Here is a 12,664-nt window from a genome sequence, read left to right on the forward strand (position 1 = left end):
TAAAATATCTACTATCTGGCCCTTAATAAAAATAGTTGCGGAACGCTTGCTTTAAGGAATTTAAAATCGTCTCCCAGGGTTCGTAAGCCTCATAGCTTCAATGACTTTTAAACTTTTGAGCACTCATTCTAAAGTTAGAATAGAGCTGAATATTTTCTTTAAAGAAACTGATAGACAGGACTCAGTGGGAAGGGAATGAGCTTAGGAAGCCCCTTGGAGTGGAGAGATTGCCCTTTATGGGCAAGTCTTGGGTCTTGAGGCTAGGAGAAGGAAAACGCATCTTAGGGAAGCTTCCAATTCATGGGGAAGCTTGACACTTTTCTCTGACAAAAACAGAAGTGATTGGCTGCTTTGTGTCATACTGTTAAGGTTTAGAAATGCAGAGATCTATGGCCTGAGAGGAAAATTTTGCCCCTCCCTTTCTGGCCTGTCACCGTAGGCATGCTGTATCCCAGATGCTCTATGCATGCGATTTAAGAACTTGTTAAGTCAAGTGACCTCTATCAAGACCCACTGCAGTGATGGGGCAGCCTAAGCAAGAGCGATGTTACTGTAGCCGTATGAGCACTTCCCAGCCAGACATGTCTGAAGAAACCCTCCTGTGCTCGTCTAAACTCGGGAGTTTGATATGTTAATCCTAGACCACACATGTTGACTTGGGGCTAGCTGGAGCGTGCCTTGATAGTCTACATCAGTGGTTCCCAACCAAGGTCCATTCTGTCCCCCACGGAGATTTGGCAATTTCTGGAGACACATTTCATTGTCACAATGGGGTGCTGCTGGCTTCTGTAGGGTAGAGGCTAAGGAAGCTGCTAAACATGCCACAGTTCTCAACTTCCCCTTCACAGCAGTTGTCCGGTTCCAAAATGTCCATAGTGCTGGGGCTGAGAAACCCTTGCATAACGTCAAGAGGAGGTCCCCTCGCATAACGTCAAGAGGAGGTCCCCTCGCAACCTTCAAAGACCTTACAGTTGGGGTGGGAGAGGAGAGAATCAGATGTAAAGTAGAAGCAGGTTGGAGTATATGAGAGTTGCATGGTGCTGTGTGGTCATTCTGCTGGACTGAACCAGTACTCCAGGATGTTCATATGTGGCATGTGGACAAGGGCTCAGTGACGATGAGTTTGGAAAACAGAAGGTGAGATACATTTTTTAGTGTAAGGCTGCTTCTTGTCTTTAATGTGCCGATGTGCAACATGCTTTAAGTGGGGGACAAATGCAGCATGGCCAATATTATGTAAGGAGAAGTTTGCAGTCCAAGTTCTCATTCAGTGGGCTGCAATTTGAGAAAAGTTAAATTGACAATCTCATGGATAGTTCTAGCACTACAAAAGAGGATATGACCTTAAAGGTGATGCCGGGCAAAGAGAGGTCTTTTTGTTCTCATAAGAAGGGGTGGCTTGTTTTGTGGAATTGGGGCGTTTTATTCATGATGAATAATATTCTCTTGCCTCTCTCTTTTACAAGGCATGGAGGAGACTGCTTCTCCTGGAAGAGAGGTGACAGCACCACTGGTTTAACGTGGGCAGGGGCAGTAGGAAGTGGAAGGAGGATAAAGAGGATGAAGTGAAGGAAAGCCGGTCTCCCATCGGTCAGTCCTCCGACCCCTCCCATACTTTCTGTCCATGGAACTGGGTGAGGAGGCTGCCATTGCGTAGTTAACATAGACTCTCAGGGTGCTGGCAGAGATGCTGGGAATGCAAACGCTTTGAAATGAAAAATGTTGATGAATATGAGATGTTCTCTGAGGTTGTGTCCACATTATTTCTCTTTCATTCATGCTTTTCACGTTGCCAGGCACATGGGTGGGACTTTATAGAAGTCTACCCTACTCTTTCTAGGCACCCAGGTTGTAGAGGACACAGACACATTAGAAAGGTCCACAGTAATATTAAAAGGGCCATTTCTGCAATCTGTCAGAGGCAACCTTTAATTGTGAAAAAGGCACAGCCTTGGACTCTAATCCTTGTCTAAACATTATTAGCCCACCATAGGTCCCTGGTCAAGTTTCTTACCTATCAAATTAGAGGGCTGGTCTACACCAGGGTTTGCAAACCATAGCTTATAGGCCAAAATCTTATTTTTGCATGGCCCGTGAACTAAGAATAGTTTTTACATTTTTAAATGGGTTAACAACTTTGAATTTCCAGGTCCTTAAATAAACCAATGCTTTCATGCTAGCAGGACGAAGGTAAATAGGTGTGACAGAGACCACATGACCTGCAAAGCCTAAAATGACTGCTATCTGACTCTTTACAGAGAGTTTGCTGACCTCTGGTCTAGTTGATGACTTTCAAACTTTGCTGCATATCCAAGTCACCTGGGGAGCTGGGCAAACCTGGCCCCACCCTGCCGAGGACACCACTATTGAGGTTCATGGTCTGGAGTGGGATCCGGGCCTAGGCATTGTGATCCTGTTCCTGAGGTGATGCTGACGCACATCAAAATGTGACAGTCACTACTGAGTCCCTTTCAGGAATTTAAGCAGCTCAGGCTGACTTTCTCTAGACCGTCCCTCTAAAAGCAGAGGAAGCACATTTATTATGTTACTGCAGAATTACTTATGAAGATCCCCTGCACCTGTGAGAAGAGGCAGAATTAACACTACAATTCCCGGGGCAGATGCTGAAGCTGGCCTAGAGGCCAGAGCCGGGACCTCATGAGAAGGGGTGCCATCATGAGGAGTTTGGGAGAGTCTATTCAAAGTGACCCATATAGAACGCAAACTTTTGTAATTTGAAACCGGTGGTCTCTCTTCATTTTTCATATTGTGTCTCCTGTTTTCCTTAAATCAGGTTTTTTTTCCCTCTCTACCCACTGAAGTCAGTGTATATTGAAAAAAAAAAAGCTAATTAAAAGAACACTATAAAAAAAAGTCTTTGAATGCTGGGAAGAAACCTGGCTTTGGGCTCTTTGAACCATTAAGAGTCCTGAAGGTGTGTTCTCTGCCTCCTTGAGAAAATTCAGCATCCTGTGACATTTGCCAGATGGGCAAGGAGCCGGGTGGCTATGGGGAGAGAGGGAGGCTAAAGGCTGCTGGGGGACTTGTCCTTGTTTTTATAATACGTTTGTTCTGAAAGTCTGCTCTTGTACCCTCCTCTCTAAGTAATGCTATTCTTCTGTGCTTCTGATACAAAATCCATTCTAAGTCTGCTAACCATGTGAATCATTCCTTTGACTGTAACCAATTTGCCTTGCCTGAAACTATGGAATTATAAAGCCAAAACAGGACCCCAGAGCCCGTTGGCTCCAGCGTCCCTATTTCTCAGACAGAAGGTCAGGTTTAGAGAAGGGAAGTGTCTTGTTCGGGCAGTGTCAGCATATGTATTCTGTCCTGTGATTATTAGTGGAGGGCCTTTCCCACTAAACCAGGCGACCACTTGGATCTTTACATATGTTTCAAATATGGAGAGTATGGGAACGGGAGATGAGAGTGGTTGGTCATGGTTTCTCCACTAAGGGTGGGGCCTCACTGTTCCAGTATGGATGAATTAGCCCCTTGCCCCAATAACTCTAAAAAGGGGGCCTCCTAAGCTATCTTAAGGGTCCTAAGTTGATGATTCTAAACATTGTTCTATGACACCCTGGTGGCAAGATTCAGGACCAATGGGGTGGGTGACATGATAGGGAACCTAGCTCTCCTCTTGGCCAGATAGAGCTCAAGAGGCCAAAACAAGTGCATGGTAGTGGGGGTTCCCCCACTCCTGGGAGAGTTAATTTTTTTATATTTCTTTTTTTATCTTATTTTTATTAATTTTAATGCAGTGACATTGATAAATCAGGGTATATATGTTCCGAGAAAACATCTCCAGATTATTTTGATATTTGATTATGTTGCATACCCCTCACCCAAAGTCAAATTGTCTTCCATCACCTTCTATCTGGTTTCTTTGTGCCATCCCCTCCCCCCACCCCTCTCTCTCCTTCCTTCCCCTCTCCCACCCCCATCCTACCCCCTGTTACCATCACATTCTTGCCCATGTCTCTGAATCTCATTTTTATGTCTCATCTATGTATGGATTCATATAGTTCTTAGTTTTTTTCTGATTTACTTATTTCACTCCGTATAATGTTATCAAGGTCCATAAATGTTATTGTAAATGATCCAATATCATCATTTCTTATGGCTGAGTAGTATTCCATAATATATATGTACCAAAGCTTTTTAATCCACTCGTCCACAGATAGACACTTGGGCTGTTTCCAGATCTTCGCTATTGTGAACAATGCTGCCATAAACATGGGGGTGCATTTCTCTTTTGGAACAGTTCTATGGTGTTCTTAGGGTATATTCTTAAAAGTGGGATAGTAGGGTCAAAAGGCAGTTCGATTTTTAATTTTTTAAGGAATCTCCATACTGTTTTCCACAGAGGCTGCATCAGTCTGCATTCCCACCAGCAATGCAGGAGGGTTCCCTTTTCTCCACATCCTTGCCAGCACTTATTCTGTGTTGTTTTGTGACTGGTGTGAGGTGATATCTCATTGTGGTTTTAATTTGCATTTCTCTAATGATTAGTGATGTTGAGCATTTTTTCATATGCCTATTGGCCATCTGTATGTCCTCTTTGGAGAAATGTCTATTCATTTCTTTTTCCCATTTTTTGATTGGATTGTTTGTCTTCCTGGTGTTGAGATTTACAAGTTCTTTATAAATTTTGGTTATTAACCCCTTATCAGACGTATTGTCAAATATGTTTTCCCATTGTATAGTTTGTCTTTTTTTTCTGTTCTTGTTGTCTTTGGCTGTGCAAAAGCTTTTTAGTTTGATATAGTCCCATTTGTTTATCCTGTCTTTTATTTCACTTCCCCGTGGAGATAAATCATCCAATATATCGTTGCGAGAGATGTCGGAGAGCTTACTGCCTATGTTCTCTTCTAAGATGCTTATGGTTTCACGCCTTACATTTAAGTCTTTTATCCATTTTGAGTTTATTTTTGTGAATGGTGTAAGTTGGTGGTCTAGTTTCATTTTTTTACAGGTAGCTGTCCAATTTTCCCAACACCATTTATTAAAGAGGCTGTCTTTACTCCATTGTATGCCCTTACCTCCTTAGTCAAATATCAGTTGTCCATAGAGCTGTGGGTTTATTTCTGGGTTCTCTGTTCTGTTCCATTGATCTAAATGCCTGTTCTTATGCCAGAACCAGGCTGTTTTGAGTACAATGGCCTTGTAGTATAACTTGATATCAGGAAGTGTGATATCTCCCACTTTATTCTTCTTTTTTAAGATTGCTGAGGCTACTTGTGTTGGTTCCATATAAATTTTTGGAATATGTGATCTATATCTTTAAAGTATGTCATTGGTATTTTAATTGGTATTGCATTGAATTTATAAATTGCTTTGGGTAATATAGACATATTTATTTATGATGTTTATTCTTCCTAACCATGAGCACAGTATATGCTTCCACTTGTTTGTATCTTCCTTGATTTCTTTTATCAATGTTTTATAATTTTCCCAGTACAATTCTTTAGTCTCTTTGGTTAAATTTATTCCTAGATACTTTATTTTTTTGGTTGTAATAGTGAAGGGGATTGTTTCCTTAATTTCTCTTTCTGACTGTTCATTGTTGGTGTATAAAAATGCCTCTGATTTCTGAGTATTAATTTTATATCCTGCCACTTTGCTGAATTCATTTATCAGGGCCAGTAGTTTTTTGACTGAGATTTTAGGGTTTTCTATATACAATATCATATCATCTGCAAATAATGATAGTTTTACTTCTTTTCCAACTTGAATGCCTTTTATTTCTTCTTCTTGTCTGATTGCTGTGGCTAGGACTTCCAGGACTATGTTGAATAAGAGTGGTGAAAGGGGGCACTACTGCCTTGTTCCTGATCTTAAGGGGGTTGCTTTTCATTTTTGCCCATTGAGTATGATGTTGGCTGTGGGTTTGTCATAGATGGCTTTTATCATGTTGAGGTATGTTCCCTGTATTCCCACTTTGCTGAGAGTTTTGATAATGAATGGGTGCTGAATTTTATCAAATGCTTTTTCTGCATCTATTGAAATTATCATGTGGTTTTTCTACTTCCTTTTGTTTATGTGATGAATCATATTGATCGATTTGCAAATATTGTACCAGCCTTGCCTCCCCAGAATAAATCCCACTTGATCATGGTGTATGATTTTTTCCATATATTGTTAGATCTTGTTTGCTAATATTTTGTTGAGGATTTTAGCATCAATATTCATCAGGGATATTGGCCTATAATTTTCTTTCTTTGTGTTGTCTTTGCCTGGTTTTGGAATCAGAATTATGCTCGCCTCATAAAAGGAGCTTGGAAGTCTTTCTTCCGCTTGAATTTTTTGAAATAGCTTGAGGAGGATAGGAGTTAGTTCTTCTTTGAGCATTTGGTAGAATTCACTTGTGAAGCCATCAGGCCCAGGACTTTTCTTTGTTGGGAGTTTTTTGATAACTGTTTCGATCGCATTCGGTGTAATCAATCTGTTTAGGTTTTCTGATTCTTCCAGATTGGAAGATTGTATGTTTCAAGGAATTTGTCCATTTCATTTAGGTTGTCTAGTTTTTTTGGCATACAGTTCTTCATAGTATTTTCTTACAATATTTTGTATTTCTGTTGTGTCAGTTGTTATTTCTCCACTCTCATTTCTAATTTTATTTATTTGAGTCCTCTCTCTTTTTTCCTTGGTAAGTCTAGTTAAAGGTTCATCAATCTTGTTTACCTTTTCAAAGAACCAACTCCTAGTTTCATTGATCCCCTGTATTGTTTCTTTAGCCTCTATGTCATTTATTTCGGCCCTGATCTTTATTATTTCCTTCCTTCTACTACATTTGGGCTTTAATTGCTGTTCTTTTTCTAGTTCTTTTAGATGCAGGGTTAAATTGTTTATTTGAGCTTTTTCTAGCTTCTTAAAGTGTGCCTGTAGTGCTATGAACTTCCCTCTCAGTACTGCTTTTGCTGTGTCCCATAAATTTTGAGTTGTTGTATGCTCATTATCATTCGTTTCTAGGAATTTTTAAATTTCTTCTTTGATCTTATTCTTAATCCATTCTTTATTTAACAATCTGCTATTTAGTTTCCATGTGTTTGAGAATTTTTGAGTTTTTCTGTTGTGGTTCATTTCTAGTTTCATGCCATTGTGATCAGAGAAAGTGCTTGAGATGATTTCAATCTTCTTAAATTTGTTGAGACCACTTTTGTGCCCTAACATGTGGTCTATCCTAGAGAATGTACCATGAGCACTTGAAAAGAATGTATATTCTGCTGCTTTAGGATGAAAGGTTCTGAAGATATCTATTAAATCGAGTTGATCTAGTATGTCCTTTAAGTCTGCTGTTTCTTTGTTAATTTTCTTTCTTGAGGATCTATCTAGTGATGTTAGTGGGGTATTGAAATCTCCTACTATTATTGTATTGCTGTTGATCTCACCCTTTATATCTATCAAAGTCTGCTTTATATATTTAGGTGCTCCTATATTAGGTGCGTAGATATTTATAATAGTTATATCTTCCTGTTGGATTGCTCCCTTTATCATTATGTAGTGGCCTTCTTTATCTCTTACTGTATCCTTTGCTTTAAAGTCCATTTTGTCTGATATAAGTATTGCTACCCCAGCTTTTTTTATTTCCGTTTGCATGAAATGTTTTTTTGCATCCTTTTACCTTCAGTCTATGTGCATCTTTTGTTTTAAGCTGTGTCTCTTGTAGACAGCATATGTATGGGTTCTGTTTTCCTATCCATGTAGCTCTCTTATGTCTTTTGATTGGATCATTTAATCCATTTACATTTAAGGTTATTATTGATATGTAGTTGTTTATTGCCAGTTTATTCTTTAAAGCTGTATTCCTCTTTTGCTATATTTTTTTCCCACTTTGATCTGTTTACAACAGGCCCCTTAACATTTCTTGCAGCATTGGTTTGGTTGTAATGAATTCCTTGAATTGTTTTTTGTCTGGGAAGCTTTTTATTTCTCCTTCAATTTTAAATGATAGCCTTGCTGGATAAAGTAGTCTTGGTTGTAGGTTCTGCACTACTTTGAATATTTCTTGCCATTCCCTTCTGGCCTCAAGTGTTTCTGTTGAGAAGTCTGATGTCAACCTTATGGGGGCTCCTTTGTAGGTGATAGCCTTTTTTTCTCTGGCAGCTTTTAATATTTTCTCTTTATTACTTAGCTTTGTATTTTAATTATGATGTGTCTTGGTGTAGGTTTCTCTTTAATGGAGTTCTCTGTGCTTCTTGAACTTGTGAGAGTTTCTCCTGCATTAATTTAGGGACGTTTTCAGCTATGATATGATTGAACAAAGTCTCTATCCCTTGTTCTTTTTCTTCTTCAGGAACCCCCTATGAAGCAGATGTTATTTATCTTCATTTTGTCACAGAGCTCTCTGAGAGTTTCCTCAGACTTTTTGAGTCTCTTTTCTTTTTTCTTCTCTGCTTTCATGCCTTCATTCCACTTGTTTTCCAACTTGCTGATTCGATCCTCAGCTTCATCCATCCTGTTTTTAATTCCTGCCATTGTGGTCATTTCTGATATTGTATTTGAAATCTCTGACTATTCTTTTTTAATATTTCAATATCCTTTTTTATACTTGCTATTTCTTTATTTAGGTGTTTGTAATGACTATCCATTATTGTTCTAAGATCTCTAAGAATCCTTACAATCATTATTTTGGACTCCACATCCGGAAGTTTGGTTATTTCCATATCACTTAGTTCATTTCCTGGATGTTTATCTTGTGGTTTCATTAGGATTGCACTTCTCTGTCTTCTCATTATGTCTGTGTGTTTGGGTGTTTTGTTTGTAGACCTGGCTGAGTCTAGGCTTGGTGTTGTCTGCCTCCAGTTTTCAATTGTGTTATTTCTAGGTCTTCTTGTGTTGGCATCAGCTATTATTTGTAATTCACTTTCGGATTTGGGCCCCTTTGAAGTCTTGATTTGTTTGTTTTCTTAACAGGTGATAGTCTTGTTTACTGATCTCAGCAGGGGGCTTATTTGAAATTGAATCTAGGAATGCGGTGGCTATAACCTGAGACTCTGAAGGCCTCTTCTGCTAGTTACTCTCTCTGGGGGCAGGGTGTTCTCTCAGCTTCAGTAGGGGTAGGTGTATCTCAGATCTCCATGGAGACCTGAGTTACTGCCCCTCTTCCCCACTTCTTGTTTTCAGCTGTGTCTTTTTGCACTGATTGGAGCTGGAGAGGTGTTCAGAGATCTGTGACCTGGAAGCACTTTAGTCTTTTGTTTTGTGGAAGGATCAGCCCCTCCCCCAGCTATGGCCGCCTCCAGCACTGGATGAGTCAGCTTCTCAGGTTGTTCCCTGCAATCCTCTGCTCTTCTCCGTCTGTCTCTCTCTCTCTCTCCCCTTTCTTTTTGGAAGACAAGCTGGCCCTTTCAACACACCTCATTCCCTGGTCACCAGGCAAGTGGCTGTGAGCAGTATTTTCTGCTCTTTTCCTTGGAGTGAGAGCCCTTCTGGGCTCTCAGCCTCACCCCTCCTTTGTTCCTGTAAGCAGGGGAGATTCAGGTGCTCTCTACCAGGTTTGTTGTGGCTTCTTCTTTGCTCCTAGGTTTTTGAGAGCTGTTCTTGTAGTCCAGAGTTGGTTTTTCATGCTGATTGTTCATAAATTAGTTTGTAATCCAGTTTGGTGGTGTGAGCTGGGAGTCTGTGCATCTGCCTACTCCACTGCCATCTTTAGGTCTCTCTCCTGGGAGAGTTTTAGCCATGAGAAAAAGTTGTGCAGGGGATAGCAATTGGGACTAGATGACCTTGAAGGTCCAGAGGACTGTCAGGGAATGGAGTCAGAGGGAATGGAGTGCCCAGAAGCTCATGGCACACCATATGGCAAAACGGTCAAGAGCATGAGATAGGGTGCCCACAGGCCCAGGTTTGAACCCTGCCATGTTGTAGCCATCTCCTCATTACCTAGCCTCAGTTTCCTGATCTGCAAAAAATATACTAATACCTACTGCTCAGGGTATTTCAACATTTAAATATAAAAGATTTACCTCGGTTCAATAAATATTTTTGTAATTGCCTTCCAACAGTGGAAGTCAATATCTCTGAGGTGAACACCTCCCAAATTTTGCTACCCCACTGAGTGCTCAAGGCAATGCTTGCTAGGTATGCTGGGCAGTGGAGGCAAAAGCATCTTCTTTGTTATTGTGCCCCGCAGAGTCTCATAGGGCCTCAGGGACAGTCACGCAGCCTGTGCCCTACACAACACCTGGGGGAGCTGTCCACATAGATGCTGATGTGAATAGTGTCAGGATTGTGCCATGTGGCAGCCCTACCTCTAGTTTTCAGAGTTCTCTTTTTTGTGTGTGTCAGAGATAGAGAAAGGGACAGACAGGAAGGAGAGAGATGAGAAGCATCAATTCTTCGTTGCAGCTCCTTAGTCTCCTTAGCTCTTCATTGATTGCTTTCTCACATGTGCCTTGACTGGGGGGCTGCAGCAAAGCGAGTGGCCCCTTGCTCAAGCCAGCAACCTTGGGTTCAAGCCAGCGACCTTAGGCTTCAAGCCAGCAACCTTTGGGCTCAAGCCAGCAGCCATGGGGTCACGTCTATGATCCCACGCTCAAGCCAGTGACCCTACACTCAAGCTAGTGAGCCTGTGCTCAAGCCAGATGAGCCTGCGTTCAAGCCGTGGACCTCGGGGTTTTGAACCTGGGTCCTCTGCATCCCAGTCTGATGCTCTATCTATCCACTGTGCCACCACCTGGTAAGGCCAGAGTTCTTCATTTAAAAAAAGGAAAGAAAAGTCTGGCTTATCATATGGTCCTCCCACATGGATATGAATACGAGGTCTTAGCTTTTAAGTATATGCCTACAATGACTTATTTCTGTCCCAGGCGTATCCTCAGATTAGAACTCAGCATTGGGGATGATGGTGCAGTAGGAGAAAATCAAGCCCTACACCAGACCTCAGGACAGACAGCTCTACCCAGAGTGGACCAGGCACCAGCTAACAATGGCCCACACCTTCCCGGTACAGCCCTTGCTGGGCTGAGCCTCCACCCTGAAATGGCTAATGGAGCGCTGAACTCCTTCTTCATCTGGACTCCCCAAGGGTTTTTCTAACATTTCTGAGTTAGGCCAAGGGCTCCAGAGCCACTCCTCCCCACAACGTGCATCCTAAGCAGCCCCGCAGAGAAGGACCAGGGTTCCCTGAAAGGACAGCCAAGAAGTGAACGCAGGCAGAGCCTCCCCTGACAAACTCTGTTACCTCCACGGATGTGGCTCGAAGCCTGAACATGTCCCCTTGCATCTCAAACAAGGCACACCTCTTGCTGACTGCTGCTGGCCCAGGGACATCTGGAAAAGAAGCAGAAAAGAGGGTGTTTTCCTTCCAAACATCTTGGACCAGTGATACTTGACCTCTCAAAGACTTGGCATGCCAGCAAAGGAATTGTGCGGGGTTCAGAGGCCTTGAGATGAATAGCCGGCACTAACTGTTTACCGTCACTTACTGTTTACCAGAAGGCCAGCTGGGAAAGTGGCCGCAGGCCGGGCAAGTGGAAGGGTGGGGCACATCCCAGTAAAAATGCAATGAAGGCTCAATCCCAGCCTGCAGTGCTGTCATTAGCCATTAAGGCTGCTGCGAGGGGCCATCTGCTCTCTCTTCCACACTCCCTTACTCCCGTCATCCACTTGTCACTGGAATGCAGTCTTCCAGCAAATGTCCTCTCTCCCTCATTTATTGTTAATATATTGATAGGGTGTGATTAAACCAAATGCAAACCAATGTTCATGTTGCCTAATGTTTATGGCCCATAACTTAAATATTTTGTTAAAACAGAAAATCAGGAGCATTTGAAGTCTGGTCATACGTTGGTAGGTGAACCTGCAAGAGTTAGGTTTTATTTTTCGTTACCAGAAAAAGCTAACAGAATGCATGGCGGCTGCTGCTGATGTGTTTAGACCCAAATGGCTCTCAGGTGACGTCTTGAAGCCAGCAGCATCACTGGAAGCTTGCCAGAAAGGCAGACCCGCAGGCCCCACCCCAGCCCCTTTAAATTAGAATCTTTGATTGAACAAAATTTAGAAGACTCATCATATTAGAACTAGAGGAGCAGAGGGTTTGTATATGGACCTACTGGTCTAGAAACTTATCTGACTTTCCACTGGGAGTGGGGTGTGTATGGGTGATTTTGTACAGGTATGACATGTGTTACAGTTTTATCATGAGCCAGACTTCATCAGCTAGTAATATAAAGGGATAAGCTCATCATTCAACAAACTCTTGAAGCACTTAACCATTTATTTAGCATCTACTATGTGCCAGGCACAGGAATATATCAGTCATAAGGCTCAAGTGTGCCCCAGGGTAAGTCACAGTCTGGGGGGAGATGGAGAAGGAAAAACAGTTATCACCTGCTCCTGGAAGGGGTAATTTTGAGGCAAGGAAGCTGCCTGTTGTGTAGCAGAAGGCATGGGCTCTGAAGCCTGAGGGACTTGAATTCCAAGTCTAGTTTATCGGCCACGTTGACCTTGGATCAACTGAGCCAGGTTTTCTTACCTGTCAAATGAGTACAGACATAATGTATTTAAAATGTCTGACTGCATTAGGCACTAAAAATGGTAACCACTGTTATTTTCATGAAGACTTTAGAAGCACAGAATAAGGTCAATAAACCCCTATGGGAAATCTAGGGAGGCTTCCTAAAGTAGGTGACTGTGGATGGGGGCAGTGCAAAATGAGCTG

The 12,664-nt window shown here is 41.9% G+C and overlaps 1 protein-coding gene across 1 annotated transcript in view; it reads right to left on the reverse strand.

Moving 5' to 3' along the window:
- The window catches only part of LMCD1 (LIM and cysteine rich domains 1), a 68,657-nt gene that overhangs the window by 25,425 nt on the left and 30,568 nt on the right, over window positions 1–12,664 (reverse strand). The window contains exon 2 of the mRNA XM_066351484.1: window positions 11,186–11,274. Coding sequence (XP_066207581.1) covers window positions 11,186–11,274 — 89 coding nt within the window. The remainder of the gene's footprint in view (window positions 1–11,185; window positions 11,275–12,664) is intronic.

This window comes from Saccopteryx leptura, chromosome 10 (assembly GCF_036850995.1).
Source record: "Saccopteryx leptura isolate mSacLep1 chromosome 10, mSacLep1_pri_phased_curated, whole genome shotgun sequence".
NCBI lineage: Eukaryota > Metazoa > Chordata > Mammalia > Chiroptera > Emballonuridae > Saccopteryx > Saccopteryx leptura.